The sequence below is a fragment of the Petaurus breviceps genome, unplaced genomic scaffold, assembly GCF_028583685.1.
Source record: "Petaurus breviceps papuanus isolate PSGF00001 unplaced genomic scaffold, PetGlider_PUasm1.0 428, whole genome shotgun sequence".
In the NCBI taxonomy this organism is placed as follows: Eukaryota; Metazoa; Chordata; class Mammalia; order Diprotodontia; family Petauridae; genus Petaurus; species Petaurus breviceps.
The window spans coordinates 2,561,209-2,583,567 of record NW_027186331.1 but is presented as its reverse complement, the minus strand read 5'-3'; the positions used below and the strand labels follow the sequence as shown (position 1 = coordinate 2,583,567).

General features: G+C 49.2%; 1 protein-coding gene across 2 annotated transcripts in view; it reads right to left on the bottom strand.

Annotated features, from left to right (window-relative positions):
• Positions 1-11,275, bottom strand: part of DGCR8 (DGCR8 microprocessor complex subunit) — a 35,538-nt gene extending 24,263 nt beyond the window's left edge. For both annotated transcript variants that reach the window (XM_069100859.1, XM_069100860.1), the window contains exons 1-4: positions 11,074-11,275; positions 3,141-4,132; positions 2,469-2,628; positions 137-279 (exon numbers count right to left, since the gene is read on the bottom strand). In XM_069100859.1, coding sequence (XP_068956960.1) covers positions 137-279; positions 2,469-2,628; positions 3,141-3,860 — 1,023 coding nt within the window. In that variant the 5' untranslated portion in view covers positions 3,861-4,132; positions 11,074-11,275. The remainder of the gene's footprint in view (positions 1-136; positions 280-2,468; positions 2,629-3,140; positions 4,133-11,073) is intronic.
• Between the last annotated feature and the right edge of the window lie 11,084 nt (positions 11,276-22,359).

The window sequence follows — 22,359 nt, the reverse complement described above, 5'->3', positions numbered from 1 at the left end:
AATTTTCCAAGACATGCAGTTCTAAGTTTGAGCATTTACAGATCTCACTTCAAAAACTAACCAAGGTGATTTCAGTCTTTCTAAAATACAGTTAAAATTAAATTCTTACATTACCAATGACCAACGAACCCCCTACCCTTATGCTTCCTGTTCCTAAGAAGTATGGTCTGGACCAGGTAACAACTCTAGATTCTCTATGTAGATAGACAGGAATTCCAGAGTTATGGAATGTCATGATCCATCCATCAGGTAATGGTTCTGTAGGCGGGCGGCCACGGCCTTTATAAAAAGACAAGAAAATCCTGGAATTACTTGAAGCCTTAGCTTTTTAAAGAAAATGTTCAAAACTTAAAAATTAAAAAATAAATAATTAAAGAAAAAAAAAAGAATGTTCATTAATTAAACCCAATAAAAAGAACACTGAAAATTTTTGTACAGAGACCCAACAAAAATATCCTCCCTCCCCCCCCCAAACCCATACCTACTGATTTTGACAATGGGTCTTCGTATTCTGAGTGGTCTGTTTACAAAGTGCTCACCTGACAACCCTGTCAGGTTAAGTGACCCAAGCCATCACTCTCTTCACTGATGGGGGTAAACTGAGGCCAAACAGCTAATGCCTAGTAAAGAAGTGAAACTCACAATCTTCTGACTACAATTTCAGCATTCTTTTGGTGGGCCCTGTAGTCCCTAACCAGGTGTCAGGATCATGCCCCAGCCCTCAGCTTCAGGTATAACTCCAACCATATTAAAATGTAATTAGGAAATGTTTACACCACTGCTTTAAACCATAATATTTTTCATTCAAATTTTTCTGCTGTTGACATACACCATCTCCTTATCCTCAAAGGTATTTTTACTGATATTTTTCCTTTTATAATTTTGAAAATCATCTCGTTTAGGACAAAAAAAAAAAAAAAAGCATGACTGCCATTCATGGACAATCAAAAATAAAGTGCTAATCAAATCCCTCACAAAAGCTTTCTGAGTAAGAACCAGTAGTAGAAGAGGTTCCTGGGTAAAGCATGAACTAAGTCAAGGTTTCCCCAAAACTTGCTGTTTGCAGGGGCAGGCAGGGGATCTGTAATTTCCTTAGTGCAGATACACCTTTTATTTACTACACAGATGGCATCCCTCCACATCTCAAGAGACAGTCCAATTAGTTGCTGTAATCATTTAAAGTTCATCATTTAGGTCCTCGGACAACAAAAATCTGGACCCCTAGCTTGGCCAGACCTGATGGAATTTGAGTTCTAGTGGCATAGCAAAGAATATGAACAGAAGCACAAAAAATTTATTTAAAACCTCTAAAGAATGCTTCAGTTAAAAGTGCCATTCTGATGATCTTGGTAACTAGAACAATATTAACTATGGGGGAAAAAAAGCACACTGCAAGAAATGGAGGCTCATGATAACGCAATCCCAAGAAGCAGATCTGCAATTAGCAACACTTGCGTTGTCATTCCTATATGCTTACATCACACGTAGTCTGTCAGGAAGACATTGATGTCCTTCCTAAATGAGGTTAGGAAGCCCAGGATCTGGTGGGCAAGAGACTTTAAGGATCACCTGCCTTACTGTGACCAATAAAGGAAAGAGTGTTGCTTTCAAGTAATACTATTTGAAGTACCAAGTAGTACTATTTGAAGTAGGAACCCTAACTGGGGCCAAAGGATAAGACAAGAGCCACTTTTAGCTAGCCTGGTATCCCCTGATGACTCCAGTGACCATGAGAACCTTTGTGTAGGTCAGTCAGCTAACACTGAGGTCACAAGCTAAATGTGATGGCTGATGTGTGCAGGATTCACCTCTCACTCTAGCTGGCCTTTTAGTCTACCCCCACACTGTATCCTCCCTCGTTTTAACTTCCTTTCAGGGAATGAATGTGAGGAACCTTTTTTTCTGGACCCATTTTCCATCTGTGAGCTGCAATTCTGACTTTGGTAGCTGCTCTCAAGACCTCATAAAAGCAATGGCCAAGAGTATTTAATGAGCCTGTTTGCTATGAATCAGCATCCCAGTTAAAGGAAAGAGTGCCTGTTTCTTCAAGGACCTCTAAAGAATCTCCAGCAGCTCCCCAAGGGTGGAGTTTCTTCTAAATAAGGAGGCTGGATCACCTCAAATCCATCTCTGCACTGTAGGGCGTAATGAAAAACAGCACAATGCTGTGTGCAGATTCTTCTTCTGCTACGACCTGTTTATTGCTCTTCTTGGCCTTCTGTTTCCTCATCTGTAAAACCGAGTTGGAGAAGATGGAGGCCCACCAACGCTCAATCTTGGAGCCTGGGATCCTCCTTCCAACCCAGCTGGCGCACCGTTTTAAAAATAAAAGTCTTCTTGGTCTAATGCACGTGCTAAACACAGTAAAAGCATACCACAGAAACAACCCCATTAACATTCCTAATGATCACCAGTTGTGTGCTCTCTGCTACCTTCAGGAGAGATTTTAAACCTTAGAAGCAGCTTACTTTTAAGGACAGTCTTTATTTTGGTCATCATTGGCTGCACCGTTGTTTCTCCATCAGACAGGTGATCACTTTCCCCGCCATATTTCTCTTCGATTTTCCTCTTTTTTGGGGCACAAAGACCCTCTTCTAGGAGTGCATCCACATCATTGTCAAAATCATCCTGCAAAACACTCTATCAATCAGACATTCTATTCCAGGGTGACCATCTCCTCAAGAACAGACACTACTGACTATTCCACTGGCAAATGTAACATCATTCTTAAAAGATCATAGCAAAGTAAGAGAAAAATAAATGGGTAGCTTTCAAATATGGTCACTGGATCTCCATGTAATGGCTCAAGATCATCTGAAAAAACAAACTGAATGAAATCTCTCTCACTAGACACAAATGGGTTAAACACACCGCAGATGCAGAGTCCACAGCAGCACCTTCCGAAATGGTTGTTCAAACTGGCCCAAGAAAAAAGAAATTATTAGTGACAACTTTTTCTAAGAGTTTTGATAAAACCTTAATGCTTTCTCTAACTTTCTTCTTACTAAAATGAAATCATTCCATCATGCACAGTAGGGAAAATGATTCCCTCTTCAATGTTGGCTTCTGAAAGATAACAGCAAACCCTAAATTATTTTTTCCTAGATTTCTCTAAAAGCCAGAAAAGGAATTAGACATACCTCATAGGAGAAATTCAAGGTGTCTTCGTCCACTTTATCTCGTTGAGAAATTGCTTTAGCTGTGAACCCTCCTGTTTCTTCCTCTATTTCCATATTGTCAGTAAATTCTTCTAACTCATCCAGCACTGCATACTCCACTCTCTTTTCCTGATCAATCTCATTTTCCTCATCCCTCTTGTCTACACTTTCACCCACTACTCCTACTATGTTCCCGTGACTACCATCGAAAGGACACACATGAAAATCTCCTTTGACATCATTTATGCTAAAAGCTGCCTCAGCCTTATCGTCTGGCTCAGCTCCAGTATAGAGAACCTTTCTGTCTTTGCTTTTGCAGCTCTCTGTAAAGCTGACGCTAATCTTGACATCCTTCAGTAACCTAAGGTCTGGGATGAATTTCCGAACTAAAGGGGCATGACGGGCTGTTCTCGGGCTCAAGTCGCAGCTGTCTGGGTCTATGCAGAGGCGGCTTTTGTAGGGAGCAGATCCTTTGGTGAGCAGCTGGGGTCCGAAGTGGGCGTACACATCCCCAGCGGGGGTATCTGACTGTCCAGCACCGCCAGAGCCAACGTCCATTACGTCTGCGTCACTGGACGTTTGCAGGGGGGGTGGTGGAGGCTGTTCGCTAGGAGGCAGTGGCGGGAGAGAAAGGTGGTTCTCCACAATCAATTCTCTTGTAGACTCTTGCTGGAGAGGAGCTATGCTTTCCAATGTCTCCATATCTTCAGTACTCTTAAAATGACCACTTTCAAAGAATAAAACCTTAGATTATGCCAATCTATTCTCCTAACATGCAACAATCCATCAAGTTAGGCAATAGGCCACATTGCTGACTTAGCTAAGCTGACTACATTGTTCTTTTCATTAATGTAGACAGCTTTTAAAATCACTGTCTCAATTATTGGAAATCACAATGCATTCAGCTTAAACAGCTGAAGACTGAGGTGGAGGGAGCAGCTGTGCAGTCCTTAAGTTCCTTTTCTTCTTTCAACCTGCAAAGAAATTGTTAAAAAACATCACCAATTTGCTGAAATATTTAACAAATGGAAGGCCACACAGCCGGGCTGTTCTCTCAAGGCGCCCCATGCGCACCCACTCACACTCTTCTGGCCACACGGCCATGCATTTTTAGAAAGCCCCCCCCTCTTCTTCTCCAGAATAGAGATCACAGCCAAAGTTACAATTACTTTGTTTCTTACTCACAGGGCACAGAACTGATTTATATTAGGATGGTTCTAGGACACCTCAGAATACTTTAGAGAAGGAAAGAATAAATCATTAAAACGCTCCCAGAGCTTAATGCAGACAGTAGCAGAACAGTTTCAAGTCATACTCACACTTCCCTGGGATAACACTACAAAATAATTTTTTGGGGGGTAAAAATTTTTTCAGGTTAAGACAAATTTTGGGTTCATATCAAGCCTTTGGGTTAAGTAATAAAACATCCACAGGCTTTTTCCTAGCTCAGCAGGATGGCAGTTACTAAAATCACCCAGAGGGCTGAAAAATGAGCAGTTATTTCATTCACGACTATCTATCAGCCCCCTGCATTTAATCCCTGTCTTAATTGCCATCTTAAACTACAACTCAATGATCATGTGTTTATCATTTGTCTGATATAGACCTCAAGCTTTTTGAGGGTAGGGGACACATTCACCAAGTCTATCTGAATATAGGCTACACTTCCCAAATGATCTCTCTCTCTGGTGGCACACAAAAACAAATACTCATACAGAAAAAGAGCTCAAAATCCACACCAAACTTAGGTTTTATACAAGGCAGAGTTTAGACTTATATCTGGACCATTACAGAAGCCTTCATACCACCCACTGATGCTTAGCAAGGAGGTGGGCCACAGCAGCAACTAAGTAAATGTGTTCAACCTGACAGAATTGTGAGAGTATCTGAGAGTTACTAAGAGTTAGGAACAGGAGAAGGAATGAGGCTGTCTGCTTCCCCACTGAAGGGGACCTCCTCAAGAGCTGGGAGAATACTTCCTGTATTTCCCCACTATTTGCATCACTGGGTTCAACAAAGGCATGGAGCAGCCAAACAAAGATATGCTACTGCCTTACCTGGGAGGCGCTCCCCAGACCCATTCTCTCACTCAATTTCCAGTGAACTTGGGGCACAAGTCTATGGCCACAGCATTTCAAGTGCCTACTATGTGCCAAGCACTGGGGATACAAAGAGACCTCTGCTCTCAGGGAGCTTCCACGAGGGAGCCGGGGCATGTAAATCCACATACATCCAGAGTAATGGAGGGAGAAATCAGGAAGGGTCTCCCTGTCCTACAGGGAGTTTTCAAGGAAGCCAGAGGACCTGAGGAGTAGCCCATTCCAGGCCTAGAATATCATGTGTGAGAAATAGCCAGATGGGCTGGACCTTGTGTATGCAGGGAAGTGATGAGCCTGGAAAGGTGGACTCAAACTAGCCTGTAAATGCCCAAGAGGAATTTATTTTTCATTCTACAGGATAGGGGAAGTCATAAACAAAGTGATATCAACTGGTACTTTAGGAAAACCCTTTGGCAGTGGGTGTGAAGGGAAGAAAGGAGAGGGCAAACTTAAGAGGCAGGAGGGAGATTAGATGAAGGCATGAACTAGGCTACTGGGGATTGGCTACTGACTGGATAGATGGGGAAAAGGAAAAAGAGTTCAGAATGACCCTGAGCTTAGAATGAATGCACCAAATAAGCACAAAGTGCCATTCCCAAGGGCTGGGAACACGTGGAGGCCACAGGCTTCAGCTACAAGTTGGAGGGCAAAGCCCAGCAGAACTGAGGGACATCTCAGATGAAGTTGGATCCACTCCCGGCTGTCCTTCCATTCCTATGCCAAGCCCAAGAACCTTCTTTTCCAGGTCAATTGTCAGTCTTGAGGAGGCAGGCACCTTCCAAGACACATCTCCAAAGGGGTTGCTGCTTCCCAGAGGGAGGCTCCAGGGGCCAGCCTGGTATTCCCAGGCTCCTAGGCTACCTCTAGTGAGTAATTCATACAAATAAGCAAGTGCAGAAGAGTTTTGTTTTAGAGATGGTGAGTGGGAGAAGCCTTCAGTCACCTGGAGGGAAATGTCCAACAGGTAAATGGTGATTTGAAGCTGGATCTCAGGAGAGGCCCAGGGACTAAGTCTACAAATCTCAGGGTCATGAGATAAAGGAATCCGTGGGAGCTGAGATCACCAAGCTAGAAAGCACAAAAAATGACTCTGGGGACACTCACCCTTAGGGGATTTGACAAGGATGAAGAATGGAAGCACCAGACAGCTCGTGAAAACCCAGCAACAGGGTCGGAGAGGTGACACAGTGAACAGAGCACCAGCCCTGGAGTCAGGAGAACCTGAGTTCAAATGCAGCCTCAGATACTTAACACTTACTAGCTGCTGTGTGACCTTGGGCAAGTCAATTAATCCCAATTGCCCTGCCTTCCCCTTTCCAAAGGAAAAAAATAAGAAAACCCAGCAATATCCAGAAAGAATGGGAGGTCAAGAGAAGAAGGATGCAGATGAAAACAAGCCATTAGATTCCACCTCTAAACCCATGATCCCATGATCCTCTGCAGTGGCTGTTAAAACATCCCAGGTAACTTTGGAAAAACCAGTTTCATGTGAGTGAGAGCTGAGAGAGAGAAGAGCAAGTGGAGGGAAAGGTTAGGAGTTTGGATAAGACAAGGGTTATTGACCCACAGCCTCATTACCCCATATCGACTGATCCAAGACAAACCATGACACAAAAAGTGATCAGGGGTTCTTGAAGACTGGCCCAGCAAACAGACACTGGCAGGTTCTGTCAACCCAGAGAGGCCTCAAATAGAGACCAGGGAGAGACTGGGACAAAGTAAACTAATTGAACAGATTGCCTAATAACAAACTTTGTTTTTACATTTAAGAAGAATTAACATCAACAACCTCATTTTGCTGTGACCTGCAATCAGTGATGATTCCACACACATCTGTCTATAATCTGACGCCCTAACCTCCAGACTTCCATCTCCAAATGTCTAATGAATGTCTCAAGGTGGATATATAAAAACATTTAAAACAATCTCCTTGAAAAGGCCATCTCCATTAGATGCCTCCACTTCCTTTCCTTTCTTCTCTCAATTCTTTAGTCTGGATCCTAGCCTTATTCACCAGAAACTGCTCTATCCCAAGTTCCTGTACAGTTCACCGGCAAATCACCCTCTTCTCCTTGATCCTCTCTGCTCTCAGGTTTCCACGATGCCACTCCTGGTTCTCCTCCCAAGTCTCCTTTGTTGGACCTTCACCAGGTATCACCCTTAGCACTGCGGGTATCCTCCAAAGCTCAGTCCTGGGGCCTGTTCTCTTTTCCCTCTACATTATCACTTGGTGATCTCATCAGCTGCCACGGATAAAATCATCTTGATGCCAGTGATTCTCAAACTGACCTGTCCAGCCCTACTCTCTCCTAACCTCCAACTGCCTACTGGCCATTTCAAATTAGATGTCCTATAGACCTCTTAACCTTGTCAAGTCCCAAACTGGCCTCGTCTATCTTTCCTTCCAAACCCTTCCCTCTTCCTAACTTCTCCCTTAGTCCTTGGGATAATCCTCACCAACATCCTCCCCATGACCTGCACTTCTAAGCCAGGGATTAGGTGTCACCCCAGAATACTCCTGCTCTCTCATCTCTAGCCAAGGCCTGTTGATTTTACCTTCACAACATCTGCTGAATACTCCTTTTCTCTCTTCTGGCACTGCCTCCATCCTGGTGCAGGCCTTCACCTCATGACTAGACTACTGCACTAGCTGCTGGGAGGCTGCCTGCCTGAGTCTCTCAGCTGTCAAATTAATCTCTAGTGGCTCCCTAATGCCTCTAGGATCTCCCTGTGGCCCTCCCTCACCTTTCCAGTCTTAGGACAGGGACCCTGGCCACCAGCTAGCCCATCTCCAGACTGGTATCACTGGCCATCCTTTGTGGCCCAACTAAAAACTCATCTCTGCAAAGCCTTTCCCAGTTCCCTTTAATCCCAGGGCCTTCCCTCTGGATTTTCTCCCATTGATTCTGTCCAGAGCTGGTGTCCATGGTTGTCTGAATGTTGCCTCCTCCACTGGGCTGGGAACTCCCTGAGTGTCTGCTGCCTTGCTTTGGATTCCTAGTGCTTTGCACAATTCCTGGAATATAGTCACCACTTGAGCCAAAGTACATTTTTTTCTAAGCGTTCCCTACATGTGTTCAATGGGATTCAATTCAGGTGAGTTTCCAGGCCAACGTAACACAGTTGCCTTTTATCTCCTGGATAAATTTCTTAAGCAGGTGGCTAGCTGGCGCAGGACATAGCACTAGGCCTAGAATTGGGAAGACCAGGGTTCAAATCCAGCCACACTACCTCCATGACCCAGGGCAAGTCCCAATAAATAACCTGTCTGCTTCAGTCTCCTGGAAAATGTGGATCACAATAGTACTGAGGATCAAATGAAGCAATATTTCTAAAAAGGGCTTAGCACAGTTCCTGGAACACAGTAAGTGCTATATAAATGTAATGCATGGCTTGGTTCAAGGTCATGTTGAAATTGTTCCATCTCCATTTCAGAATATCCTGGATACGCTCTCGGGAAACGTACTGACCTATGTATTTGAGATCATCATTCTTTCCATGGGGACAAGATTTCTAGGCTTCCTGGGAGCAATGTGAAAAAGATGACTAGATCTTACAGTCTCACCTTCTTTTGACAAGAGTTTTTGGTACAACCCTGAATGGAAAAGTGAGCTTTATCACAGTGAAAATTACTTTTTCCAGTTCCTAGGCAACATTACCTTTTCTCTAGTCATAAGTACTCCAGTCTTTGTATTGTCTTTTCTAAGACAAACATTTCCCCCCTTGGATAGCTGTTATATATACTGGGGTCTTCTTGATGTTCTTCCAAACTTCAAGAAACTTATGCCACAGCCACACTACAGATGCTTCAAATACACACAGTTATATATGTAGCCTAGTTTGGAGAAAGGTCCTTTGCTTGTTTTCCGAGAATTAGGTTTTACAGTAACAATGCCAGTTTTTAACAGTTTTTTGTTTTCAGCTGTGCTATGTGAATGATTCTTGAAATGCTTGCCTTTCCCACATCAACAGCTGCCTCGATATCTCTTACAGTCATAGAAGTGTGCTCTTTGAGAGCTCTAACTGCTGCATGCTTCCAGAGTAACAGCCTTTCTTTAAAGCCACAGAATTGAAAAAACACAAAAGTAATGAAAAACCTATGTATGGCATGAAATACGGCCCTCATCTGGCAGAAAATGCTAACTTGGGAGTGGGAAACCAGCTCAACCCAGTTTCATCTGATCAAGAGCAGCCTTTCTGAATCAGCTTAGTGTCCGGGAGATGCAGTGGCAAGCTCACTGCTGACACCAAACGAAGCCTTCAACATTGCTGCTTGTACCAAGTAATTCCCAACCCACCCCAAGTATGTGTGTGGGAGGCTTATCTCGCCAGGTTAGCCATCAAGCAAGCAAAGATTGCTTTTTTTCCCCATGGGCAACTCAAAAAGACTATTTCGGGGGCTGTAATTCTGTATCAGCACATGGATTTTTTCCAAGAGAGACGTGAATCAAGCAAGAGTTCTGGACTCCCGGAAATCCCTCTACCTGGGCCAAATGACAAACCTGTGAAGGCACCAAAGGGAGATTTGGATGATCACAAACCCCACGTACAAAACAACCCATTCATTCATATCGGTCATCTGAAATCTGTTACTCTAAATGAGAAACACCCTTCCAAAGACTTCCCGCAGAATAGATCAGCCCTGCCTCCCTTACTGCCTTGGCCATTCTCTTCCCTAACCACATACCCTGTTACTTTTTTTTGCTTTTCGGAGGGCAGTTGGGGTTAAGTAACTTGCCCAAGGTCACGCGAGTGTGTGTGTTGAGTGTCTGAGGCCGGTGCTCCACTCCCTGGCCGCCCCCATACCCTGTTCTCTAAGCCCGTGCTAGCCAGCCCATCACCACGGACCTGAGGGAGCCTGGCTCCCGCCTGCACCCAGGAGAGGTGCAGGCCAAGCGGCAGCTCCCACACACCTGGGAAAGGCACCCAACGTTCTGATGGCTTAAAACTTCTCTTACTCGGGCCTCTTTTGACTCTGCTTGACCCACGTCCAGGTTCTGACCGAAGGGGCTCAGGATCGGTGCTAAATCGGCCTCCCTCACCTCGCCTGCCTAAAGCGGCACGAACTCACGGAAACTTCCTTAAGCAAGCCCAAAGTTACCCATGAAGCCCCGGCGCGGCAACGAGCCCTTAGAACCCCACCGGAGGAGGAGGACCCCCCCCGCGCCTCGCCTCCCCTCCCCCCCGCGCCCGGCACCTGCCCAAGGAGCCTTCTTCCTCCGGGTTCGCACACTAGCCTTCCTTCTCAGAGGCCGCGCCGCGGACCGGCTCCCCTGGAGCGCCCAGCCCGGAGCCCTCGCAGCTGGACCCCCACCGGCCCCGCCCCGCCCGGCGCCCCACCCCCTCCAGGGGAACACCCGAAGTGCCGGACTCGGCCTTCAACGCGCTTCTCGAGCCGCCCGGGCCCGGCCGGCCCCCGGGGCTCCGTCTGCCCCGCCAGGCTCGGCTTCCCAGTGGCGCGCCCTCCCAGACCCGCAGAGCCGGGTGGCGGGGCTCCCGAGGCCGCGCGGCGAAGAAAGGGAGGGGGAGGGGTGCCCTGGGGGACCGCGGAGAGGAAAGGGGAGGCTCAGGAAGGAGGCTGGAGGGGGAGGGGCTTCCGGGGGGGGGGAGGTGGGGGGCCCCCAAAAGGGGGGCGGGGGGGGGGCGGGGGGGGCCCCCCCCCCCCCGCGGAGCCACCATTCATTGGCCCCGGGCTCCCGCAGTGGGGGAGGGGCGCGGGCCCCGGGGCGCGCGGCCGCCCCACCCCCTCCGGCCCCGCTCGCGCTCGCGCTCCCGCCCCTCCCCGGCCCGGCCTGGCCTCCGCTCCCGCCGCCCACCTAAGCGTAGGCCGCTCCGCTCCCCCAAACGCCGCGGCCTCGCTCCTTCCGCTCGACAGCCCGTCCGTCCTTCGTTCGTTCCGTCCGTCCGCCCGCCCGCCCGCCGTCCGTCGGTCAGGGAACGCGGGGCACGAGCGCCTCCGCCGCCATCTTTAAACCGCCAGCCAGGCTGAGGCGGAGCGCGCTCGAGCCTCCGGGGAGACGCACCGGGCCCCCAGGCCCGAGCCCGCCAATCACCAGCCGCCGTCGCGCGCCGCCGCCCCTCATTGGTCCCTTCGGAGACGTGGCAGGCCACGTGGCCAATGGGACTGTGGGGGAGCCGGGCGCGGGTTTGCTGCAGAGGGGGCGGGGCCGGCGCTGGAGGGGAGGGGGGCTGGTGGACCGTTGGGCGGGAGGGCGGAGGACGCGTGGAGGAGGGGGGCTGGTGGACCGTTGGGCGGGAGGGCGGAGGACGCGTGGAGGAGGGGGGGATGGGCGGGAAAGACTGGAGAGGGGGAGGGAACAGGGGAAGAGAAACCGGAGAAAGAAGGGGAAGAAGCTGCTTAGTGGGGGAAGGGAGTCAGGAGGACCTGAGTTCAAATTCTACCTCCAGCGCTTTCTGGGTGACCCTGGGCAAGTCACTTGACTGCTCTGGGCCTCAGTTTCCTCTTCTGTAAAATAAAGGGGTTAGACCTGTCTAAGACCCCTCCACCTCTCCCAGACAAGTCATTTAATCCGTCTGCCTCAGTTTCCCTAACTGTAAAATGGGGATAATAGGTCCCACTTTGCAGGGTTGCCCAGTGCCTGGTATACAGCAGGCGCTCAAGTGCTCAATCCCTGCCCCCCCACCCCATCCCCCCCCATGAATGGGGGAAGCCCCCAGAATCCTTTGTGGGCCCCCCCCCAGGCTCATGGGGACCGGAGAATGCCACTCATCCTCAGACCCCGAGTCTGACTCTTCCCCTTGGCCACTGGCAGCCTGGTGACCTTGAACAAGTCCCTTGCCTTTCATGATATCAGTAGGAGGCCCTAGAACATCCGTGTGGCTTTTGTCCCCATTTCACAGGTGGGGAAACTAAGTCTAGACAGGCTGTGAGGTCCCTCTTCTCTGACTCCAACCCTGCTTATTTCCAGTTAGAAATTCCCTCTTGTCCCTCCCCTCCCACCTCCCACCCCCTCTTCCTCTCTCCTCCATCCCCCTTTCCTTCCCTCCCTTCTAAATTTCCCATGATTAAGATGAACAAACAGGCCTGGGTCACTAGAGGTCAGGGCCCTAGTGGACCAGGGCAGAGGCCTCCCAGCCACCCTTACCTACTCTGGCCACAGCGGCGACCCTGGACAGGTCTCCGGCCACAAGGTGACCCTGGACAGGTCTCCGGCCGCAGCGGTAAGCCTGGACAAGTCTCGTCCCTTCTCCTCTGTGCAGTGGGCTTTAATAACCTTTTTGCTGCCTCCATCAGAGGAAAAAGGAAAGGCGGTGGGGGTGGTGGAGATGCTGAGATCCAGGAGGACGGGGAGCCTGAGTAGGCTTCGAATGCTCAAGGGCCACAGGAGCCCAGCCCCATCCTGCTTCTTCATCCCAGCGGCCCCTTGGCCCAGGTCTTCTGGAGCCTGGGGAAGGGGGCTGTGGAGACACCCCACCTCGCTGCCTGGGCCTTGGATCAGGGCTGCTCAGCCTTGGTTTCACAGAGGACCAGTGACATCTTGACTTCCATGTGCGCTGGCTTTAAGCCAGGCGGAGCTGCACAGAGCCCGTCAGCCTCATTCTCTCTTCCAGAGTCCTCAAAGGGCCATGGGCCTGGGAGACAGCGGACGACCTGGGGGTCTCTGATATCTGACCAAAGCGCTCCATGGCCTCGCTTCAGCTGCCTTCACGGCCCTCGGAGCAAACTGTTCTCATGCCGCCATTCCACCAGGGGAAATCTCCCTGCGCTTGAGATGGACGCCCCCAACTCACCAACCTCTGTGAAGCCTGTGGATGGCCATTCCTTTGAATAACATTTTTGAATGACTAAATATATAGATTTACAAAAGAAACCAAAGGTTACAGAAAATAAAGGTGTATTTTTTCCATCCAATTTATGGGTTCCCTAAAATCTATCTGCAGACCCCAGGTTAAGAACCCCTTCCCTAGAGGACCCTTCTCTGGGCCTGTTTCCTCATCTGTAGAATCAAGGGTTTGGACTGGAAGTCTCCAACAACTCCCATTCTGGGGTCCTGAGGTCATCTGAAGTCAGACCTAGAACATCGTGGGCATCAGTCCCTGAGCTGAGCTAGGAGCTCAGACCCGAGTAGTTCCTAACAGCCTTTCATCAGTTTTCTATTTCAGAACCTCCTCAGGGCCTCCTGGCCTCCAGTCTCCCCTCTCTCCCCCCCTTCCTGATCTTGATGCCTCCAGCTGTCCTGTGGTCCTGTGGCTTCATGGTCTCATGCTTGTATGTTTGCAGAATACCTTCAAGGCATCACCTCCTTGGAACCCCTCGAACTGGGGGCAAATGGCACTGAAATGGCCTGCTTTGGGTCATATGACTCATTAGTGTCTGACCTGGGCTCTGCTGAAATCCTTCCTGACCCACCCCTCCAACTGCTAGCAGCTTCTCCCCCAATGAGCTGTCACTCATTTCACTGTGTCTGCCGTGAAGGAGCCTTTCGTGGCCTCGGCCCCTACCAGACATGGCCTTCTGCCCTTACTGCCAGTGACTCAACTTCATTTATCAACATCAAGTAGCTTTTAGGGAGGGTATGACTTCAAAGATATAGCAATGGCAAAAACACTTTTCCCTGTATCACCTCAGTCTTTAGGGAAAGTGTGGTCCCCATCTGACATTAACGCCACCAAGTTCATGGCAGGATGAGGCACATTGGTAGGTGAGTCCACTCCGAGGGGCTGAAGGCCCCTTCTTGTTCCTATTCTGGGCTGGCTACAAAACCCAGGTGCTAGAATTCTAGGCTCTCTGATCTTCTGGAGGAGCACCAGTGGCCCAAGGACCAGAGAACCAAGGCACCATGGCACCATGGCACCATGGCGAGAAGGCCCCAAGGCCTTCTCCCTTATCTCTTCTCTCTCCAGATAATGGTCTCCAAAGGAGTCAAAAGAATGCAGGTGAGATAGGGCCTCTCCTGCCAGCCACCTGGCCAGCTGAAAAAGGCTTCTCCTTACCAGTGGTTTGCAGACTGGAGCCCATTCCAGAATGTCTCCATGACACATCCAGATTGTCCCCGTGGGGAACCTGCATCAGTCAGTTGTGCTGATGATACACACTGCACGTGAACCAATCCCCTCTCCAAACCTATGGCCCCTGAATATGCTCGGGTCATTGCCCCGGACCCTGCAGCATCAGGCCCAGGCCAGTGACTTACACTCCCTGCTCCCAGGTTCCCAGGCTCTGCACCTCCTGCTTTTTCTTGACTCTCTCCAAAGTCATCAGTGCCTCAGTTGCCAGATGTGATCACCTCCATCCTTGGACGATGGCTTCCTTCTCTCTGGGCTGTCCCGCCTCTGCTCTCACTCCTCCTCCCACCTGTTTGACTAGTCTTTCGGATTCTCCATTGCTGTGTCTGGGGCCCTCTCCCCTTTTCTCTATGCCCCCTCCCATGGTGGTCTCATCAGCCCCCATGACTTCAGTTATCTTTTGTAATAAATTGCCAAATCGGTTCCTAGGAGCCTCAGTCTCTCCTGCGCTCCAGTCCCACATCGCCCACTGCCTACTGGACATTTTGAACTGGGTTTACTGAAAGTATCTAGAACATAGCATACCCCTGACAGAATCTATCAGCTTGCCCTTTCCGTCCTTCCTCAGCCTTCCCTATTACCACCATCTTCCCCCAGTCCCCCAGACTTGGTCTCCTCCCTAGCTCCTTCATCCCCTTTACTGGCTCTTCTGCTAAGCCTTGTCCCTTCTGTGTGCACAGCTCTCCCTCCTGCCCCTGTCCTTCTAATCACACCACTTCCCACCAAGCTTGCTGACCCTTCCTCTACGGTAAGAGGGAAATGGAGAGGAAGGGCAGGTTCGGGATGGGGGAGAAGAGAAGGATGATGCGTTCTGCTTTGCACATGTTATATTTGAGACACCTGTGAGGTATTCAGTCCAACATATCCACCAGACAGTTGGTGATGGGGGACTGGGGCTCAGCCTAACGGCTGGGGCTAGACCTGGACCTGTAGACTGGGGAGTCATCTGAATGGAGATGGTAGCAGAACCTTGGTTTTGTGGATGAGATCACCAAGTAAGACAGCATAGACAGAAAGGACAGTCTGGGAGGCATCTCCACAGTTGGGAAAGTGACCTGCATGAAAGATCCAGGCAGGAAGACTGAGGAGCAGACAGACAGGAGATCCAGGAGAGAGCAGAGTCACAAAGCTCAGAGAGAAAAGAAAGGCTTAGACAGAGCTAGTGAGTGGCTGAGTGTCAAAGTCTGCAGGAAGGCTAACTGAGGACTGAGAAAAAGCCTTTCTATTTGGCCATTGAGAGACCATTGTTGACTGGAGAGCAGCTTCAGGTGAGTGACAGGCTGGGAAGCCAGAGTCCAAAGAATTGAGAGAGGAGAGTTCCTGAGTGTCAACAGCCTTTCCAAGAAAATTAGCTAAGGAGAGAAGAGATTTAGCAGGAGACTTAACCCTCCAAGCCTAGACCATCAAACTCCCCAGCAGAAAGAGCTATCCACAGTCCTAAGGTCACAAAAACTGTTTTCGAGTCTTGGCTCTGTGTGATCTTGGAAAAAGCATCTGACCCTCTTCTGAGTTCCCATCTATAAAATGGGGCTCCTGCTGCTTGGGCTGCTGTAATGTCATGCCAAGGAAAGGCAACTTCCCAAGGTTCAGAATACCAGCATAGGCGCTCTCCATTTTATTCAGTGACCAACCAAGAACAGAGAAGATCAAAACATGACATCATTCCAAATACAGCATTTACTAAACGTGATTAAATAATCTCCAAGGACTACCCCACCCCAGGACCTTCCAATCATTCAATCAATTACAAAGTCCCTGTTCTAAATTCTACTCCACCCCTAGGCTATACCTTAATTAAGTCCACCACAAAACCCCTCTTCTCAAATGGAGATTAGTTTCCAAACATAGGTAAAGTACCTTCATTTGTCAATCACAGAGCACAATAAGGTCAAAAGTTCCCCACCCCTGGATCACAATTGAATCTACCCCAGAGTTACATCAAGTTTAAACACAGCACTTAATACCCAAATGGAGGTCTTTTCTTCATCTTGACACGAGGCAAGTTCTCAGCAATCTTAGTTCCTGGGGAGACAAGGCTTAGCAAGGCCATAAGATACATTGCCAATCCCTTCATGAATTTATCCTTTGTCTGTAGAACAGTCCTAGAACCCCTGAACACATTAGCAAAGCCCTCTCCCAGGATTTCTGTAAACATACAACAAGAAAATCCTTCTTCAGGGCTTCTGAACCAACAGAAAGGCTCCCAGACCCCTGCAACAACAGCACTGTCCCTCACCAGTGGACAGTATTCATTCTGTCTGCAGGACAGTCTCCAGACCCCTGCAACAACAGCACTGTCCCTCACCAGTGGACAGTATTCACTCTCTGTCTGCAGGACAGTCTCAGGGCTTCTTAGCGAACAGCCAGGTTCCAGGACTTCTTCAACAAAAGGACTGTCTTTCACCAGTGGACAAATCTGGCAAAACAACATCAAAACAGACAGACAAAGTACCAGCAAAACAGCCATGTCTCCTCAGTCCTTGGCAGCTCAGGGGGCAGGTCTCAAAAGTCCAGGGCAATTCAAAGCGGCCACCAGCAATTCTCTTAGTCTCTCTCTCTCCACGAGGTGCTGCTTCCAAAAAGATCTTCCGCCTCTCTCTAGTGTCTCCAAATCTACATCACCAGCTCCTCCCAGTTCAGGACTTTCTTTTCACATCAACAAGTCCATCCCACAGGTGGGATTAACAAACTCTGGGTTTTAACACAATCAATTTGAAAACCAAGCCAATACAGGGGAATCTTTAATTGCCATTACTATCACAGCTGCCTCTGCTGTTTCTACCAGGCTAGACAAACCTGCCTGCTATGCCCAACCTAGAGTGTAGCTCTCAAGGTGGGTGGCAGCTCCCTCTGGGCCTCTTGTTTGGCTCACAGAATTGAGAGTCAAGTGGGCTCTCCTCCCCAAAGGGTACACACAGCCAGAGGTACTGAGGCTCCACAGGTGGGGTCCTAGAGGGCCCAGGGGTAGAGAACCTGAGGTTTTGGATCTTGCAGCTAGAAAAGGGAGGGGGGCCTGGGTGGGAGGCTCAGAGATCTCTGGGATGGAGTTGAGATCAGGCAGGTGTCCTGGTCCTCTGCCCTTCCCCTCCATGGGTCTCCCTCTCCCCTCCTTTTATTTAATTAAAGAGGAAGATAAAGTTATTCAGAGCCACAACTCTCTCTATTGTTCTGTGGGGGGACTAGCAAGGACACCAATTAGAGGGAAATGCAGGGATCAAAATGGTTAAAAAAAATTTTAAAAAACAGGTTGAGAACCCCTAGACTAGACATTTCCTGAGGTTATTTCCAGCCCAGAACCCTGTGGAACCATGAATGGAGTGGTCTCATGATTTACAAAGGCTGAGGGGCCCAGGAAACAGAAGAGAAGGAGCCAGATTCCTTCTGGAAGACTATGGCTCTCAAAGGCCCCTGGCTTCCCATGGAGGTCCAGTTTTTTACTACCAGTATTCTCCTGGTGGAGAGCAGGGTGGCCTGGCTGCTTAAAGGGTCCTGGGGCCTGGGTTCAGGTTCTGCCTGTGACCCCTGTGGCTGAGTGAACTTGGGTAAGTTATCTATCTCTCTGCACCCCAGGCAGCTGTCTTAAGAAGGTAAGTTACCAAGGAGTCCTCTATCTGCACCTGCATTGGTGGAAGGGGTTTTCATGCCTGGCAGTTCCCTACATTGATGAAATCACAGGACTGGGCAAAGAGAGGGAGAAAAATCTGTCCCCCCCAGAATCTCCAGGGTAGCAGGAACCTCGGAAGCTTAGCCCAATCTGCGTGGGGGCAAGGGGCCCCTCATCAGCACCTGGCCTAGCCCTGCAGAGCTCTGGCCCCACAGAGCTAGGAAGGCTTGGAGGAAGGGCCCAGTCGAGGACTTCGTGTCTCTTGTCTGGGGACCAGCCTGGCTAAGTAGAGGAGCTCACCACCAAACTGTCTGCAGGATAACAGACTGTTTAGAAAGGCTTCTTGCATCTACCTCATAGCAGCAGCATCCCAGACCCCCGAAGTATGGCCATCCAAGCTGGGAGGAGCCTTAGAGCTCCCCCCATCCTACACCCATTTGACAGATGGAGACACGGAGGCCTTGGCAAGGCCTGTCAGAGCTAGAAAGGACCCTGGAGACAGTTTGTCAGAGCCTCTCCTTTCATAGGTGGGGATGCTGAGGCCCTGAGTCATGTGTGAATTCAAACCCAGGCCCTTGGACTCCCCATCCAGCTCCCTTGAGTGAAGCCCTCAGCTTCAGGCAGCCCTGAGGGAGCTGAAGGTCAGTGACGGAAGGCCCACTGAGGCCTGACTCAGCCTTCACAGTCCCACTGGGCCCCTGACTGGGGGTGGCTGCCTCCTGATCCTCCAGTGAGAGGAATTATGTATTACATCAATAACCAATGATTAATCCAGGCCCAGCCCCTGTGAAAATTCAACTTCTGAAGGCTGAAGAGGGAGGATGGAGCTGAGGCTCAAAGGGAGGTGACTTATCCAAGAACACACAGGCAGCAAGTGGCAGAAATAGTGTTCAAACACAAATCCTTTTTATCTTTTATTTTCACACGACCTTCGTATGAGACAGACAGAAGAGAGAGGCACAGACAGAGAGAAGAGAGAGACAGAGACAAGAAAGAAGAGAGAGAGGAGAGACAGAGTGACAGAGAGAAGAGATAGAGGGAGAGAGAAAGACAGTGAGAGAGGCAGAAACAGAGAGAAGAGAGGCAGAGACGAGAGAAGGGAGAGGGGAGAGAGGTAGAAACAGAGAAGAGACAGAGACAAGAGAGAAGAGAGAGGCAGAAACAGAAGAGAGAGAGACGAGTGAGAAGAGAGAGAGAGAGAGAGGAGAGACAGAGTGAGAGTGAGGAGAGAGGGAGACAGACAGACAGTGAGAGAGGCAGAAACAGAGAAGAGAGACAGAAAAGAGAGGAGAGAGAGAGAGAGGAGAGATGGATGAGAGACAGACAGAGTCAGAGAGAAAGACAGAGACAGTGTGTGGGGGGGAAGCAGACACAGAGAGACAGACAGACAAAGAGAAGCAGAGACAGAGAGAGGAGACAGTGAGAAAGACAGAGACAGTGAGAGGTGCATAATAATGTCTCTGGTATCTCCTTTGAAGGCTGCTGTGAGGATCATAGGGGAGATTATATAGAGATATATATACACACATAATGTATGTGCATATATATGTACATATACAAATATATTCATTCATAAACACAGAAATTGTATACATGTATGTTCCTTCCCCATGTCCACCCGCCCAGAGTCATCTTTTGTAATAAAAAGGGACAAAGAGATAAAGGAAGGGAAAAGCAGTTTAGAAAAACTCACCATTGTGTCAGCCTAGTCTGAGAGTATTCAGTGTTCTGCACCCATAGTCTGCCACCTCTGCAAAGAAGGAAGGAAGGATGGTTCCTCCAAACTTGGTCTAACCACAAATGGAATTGTTTTCCTACCAGTCTTCTTAATTTTCCCATCTCCCCCTTCTTCATGCTTATCCACCACTGTCATCAATGTTCCTGGTCTATACCAGGGGCAGAACTGGGGGCAGTGAGTGGTGGATCCCTGGGCTGAGGACATAGGACTGGGAAAGTCCGTCCCTTGCTGGCAGAAACCAGCCTCTCCCAGGATGGGTCCAGTTCATTCCTCACTAGTCCCAGCTGCCCCAGACCCTGCGATGGACTGCGCCTCCTGGACCCCTCATATGCTCCCTATTCAAAGCTCACAGGGTCAAGACCCACTCTGTCCTGTCTTTAAGGGCAAGACAAAACAGACGTGATAGAGACAAAGGCAGCAGTGGGGCCCTTAGGCCCAGCCTTCTCCTCACCCAAAGACCCTGAGCCGGCTGTCCTGCAGCACCTAAGAAGGAAAAAAAAACATCATGTAGTTGTGTGTGTGTGGGGGGGGGCGAGGGGTGTTTGGATGTAGGTCCATCAGAAAGCCTTCCCTCAGGTGGGAAAATCACAGAATTCCCATAAACACTCTGCATCATCCATCTGGAGACCTTGCTCATAAGGGCTGGTTGTCACCCTGTCACCTGCCACTCCTCTAAAATGTTTCAAATGAAGGGCTGAACAGAGATGACCTCTCCCATGGTCCTCTTAGCAGCCTGTAAGGGGAGATAGAGACATTCTTGTGCCCATTTTACAGATGAGGATTGAATGAAATGACCTGCTCTTAGTCATCGGTCTAGAAAGTGTCAGAGGTGAGATTCAAACCCAGGTCTCTCCTGACCCCAAGGCTAGCACCTCCACTTCCTCATCCACAAAAATCCCCGACCTATGTCATCTTAGAGCTGGAAAGGACCTCAGCAGTCATCCAGTCCAACCCTTGTAGGGAATGAAATTCCCACTATAACATACTTGACTTAATGGAACCAGTGTGGATGGAGTCTTTGATCCACACGACAATCCTGGGAGAAAGGGGCTATAATGACCCTCACTTTCCAGATGAAAAAACTGAGACCAACAGAGGTTAAGTCCCTTGATCAGGGTCATATGGCTAGTGAGGGTCTGAGGCAGGACTGGAACTCAGGTCTCCCTGACTCCAGGTCCAGACTCTCTCTAAGAGCTGAGCCACCTAGCTGCCTTTAGAACATTAGAATAATGTCTGTGATTTCACAGGATAGTCCTGTGGATTGGAGGGCAGTACCTCCCTAGGCCCAGGTCTCAACTTCCTCATTTATAAAAGAAGGGATTGGAGCACATGACCACTAAGAAGCATTTAAGCTGTAAGCCTGGGATCCCAAAGAAAGATCATGATTCTCCCTTCCATACCAAGCATTTCTCTGTCAAACATGCCCATTTCTGTGAATGGGATTGCCATCCTTCTGATGGGGTGCTTGGGATCTATATCTGTAACAGCAATTTGTAAAACCAATTGGCAACATCAGTCTGTAACATCAATTTGTAAAACCAGTTTGTACAATTGTAACTGCAATTTGTAAAAAAAAAAAATCATGTTTTCCCTTTCCCAGCTTCAAACTCTGCCCCTTCCCCCTATCTGCACTCTGCCTAGGCAGCAACTTGTGACTCCTTTGTCCTTGCTTCCTGTCTGGCCCAAATCTCATCTCCAAGTTAAACTATCTATCACTGAAGTCACAAGCTCCTCTCAGTCTGCCCTAACTTTTTATCTATGCACTGAAGTAACAAGTTAGCCTTGGTTCCCTTATATCCATCTGGTCAGCACTGACAATGGCAGCCCTACCCTTTAAAAGTAAAAGCCTGTGCCCCCCTTTCACTTGCAGGTCCCCTAAGGATCCTTGCCTGCTGCAAAGTGTATAATAAACTTTTTCAACTCTGACTCCAAGTAAGGCTGAGCTGAATTCTTTCCAGACTGAATCGAAGGTTCTGGTCTTAGATAAGATCTGAGTTCCTGCTGAGCCTTTTGGGAGCCATCCTTCATCACTTCCAGACACCCAGGTTCCCAGCCACACAGGCCAGTTCCTTCCTTTTCCCCAGTGGCCACATCCAAGCAGTCAACTGGCCAAGTCCTGCTGACTGCAGCTCCACACCATCAGTCTGGTAGCCATCCCTTCCTCTCAACTCCCCGGGCTCCTGCTCCGCTCCAAGCCCACATCATCTCTTGCCTGCACGGTTACAGTAGGCTTCTCATTCATTTTCCTTTGCCACTCCAACTTGTCTTCTACTTGGCAGCCAAAATGATTTTCCTAAAGCCCAGGTCAGACCGTGTCGTGCCTCTACTCAATAAACTCCAGGGGCTCCCTCGATGCTCAAAGCCCTTCAGGACCAGGCCAGTGCTTACTCTTCTGCCCTCTCAGTCTGCTACTCACTCTATGGTCCAGCCATCCTGGCTTACTCAACTCGCTCTGCTGGTCCTCATATGACACTCATCTCCCGACTCCAGGCATTCCCCTGCCTCTACCCTGTGCCCAGGATGCTTTCTCTCCTCACTTCTGCCTACTAAAATCCCTTTTTTTTCCTTCATGTTCCCCCCAGTTATTAGTGCCCTCCCTCCCTTCTTCACCTACATTTTAATTCTGCTTCTATTTGGATGTATTTGTGTGATTTCCCCCCTTAGAAGGTAAGCTTCTTGAAGGGAGGGACTGTCTTGCTTTTGTCTCTATCTCCAGCACACAAAAGCGCTTGG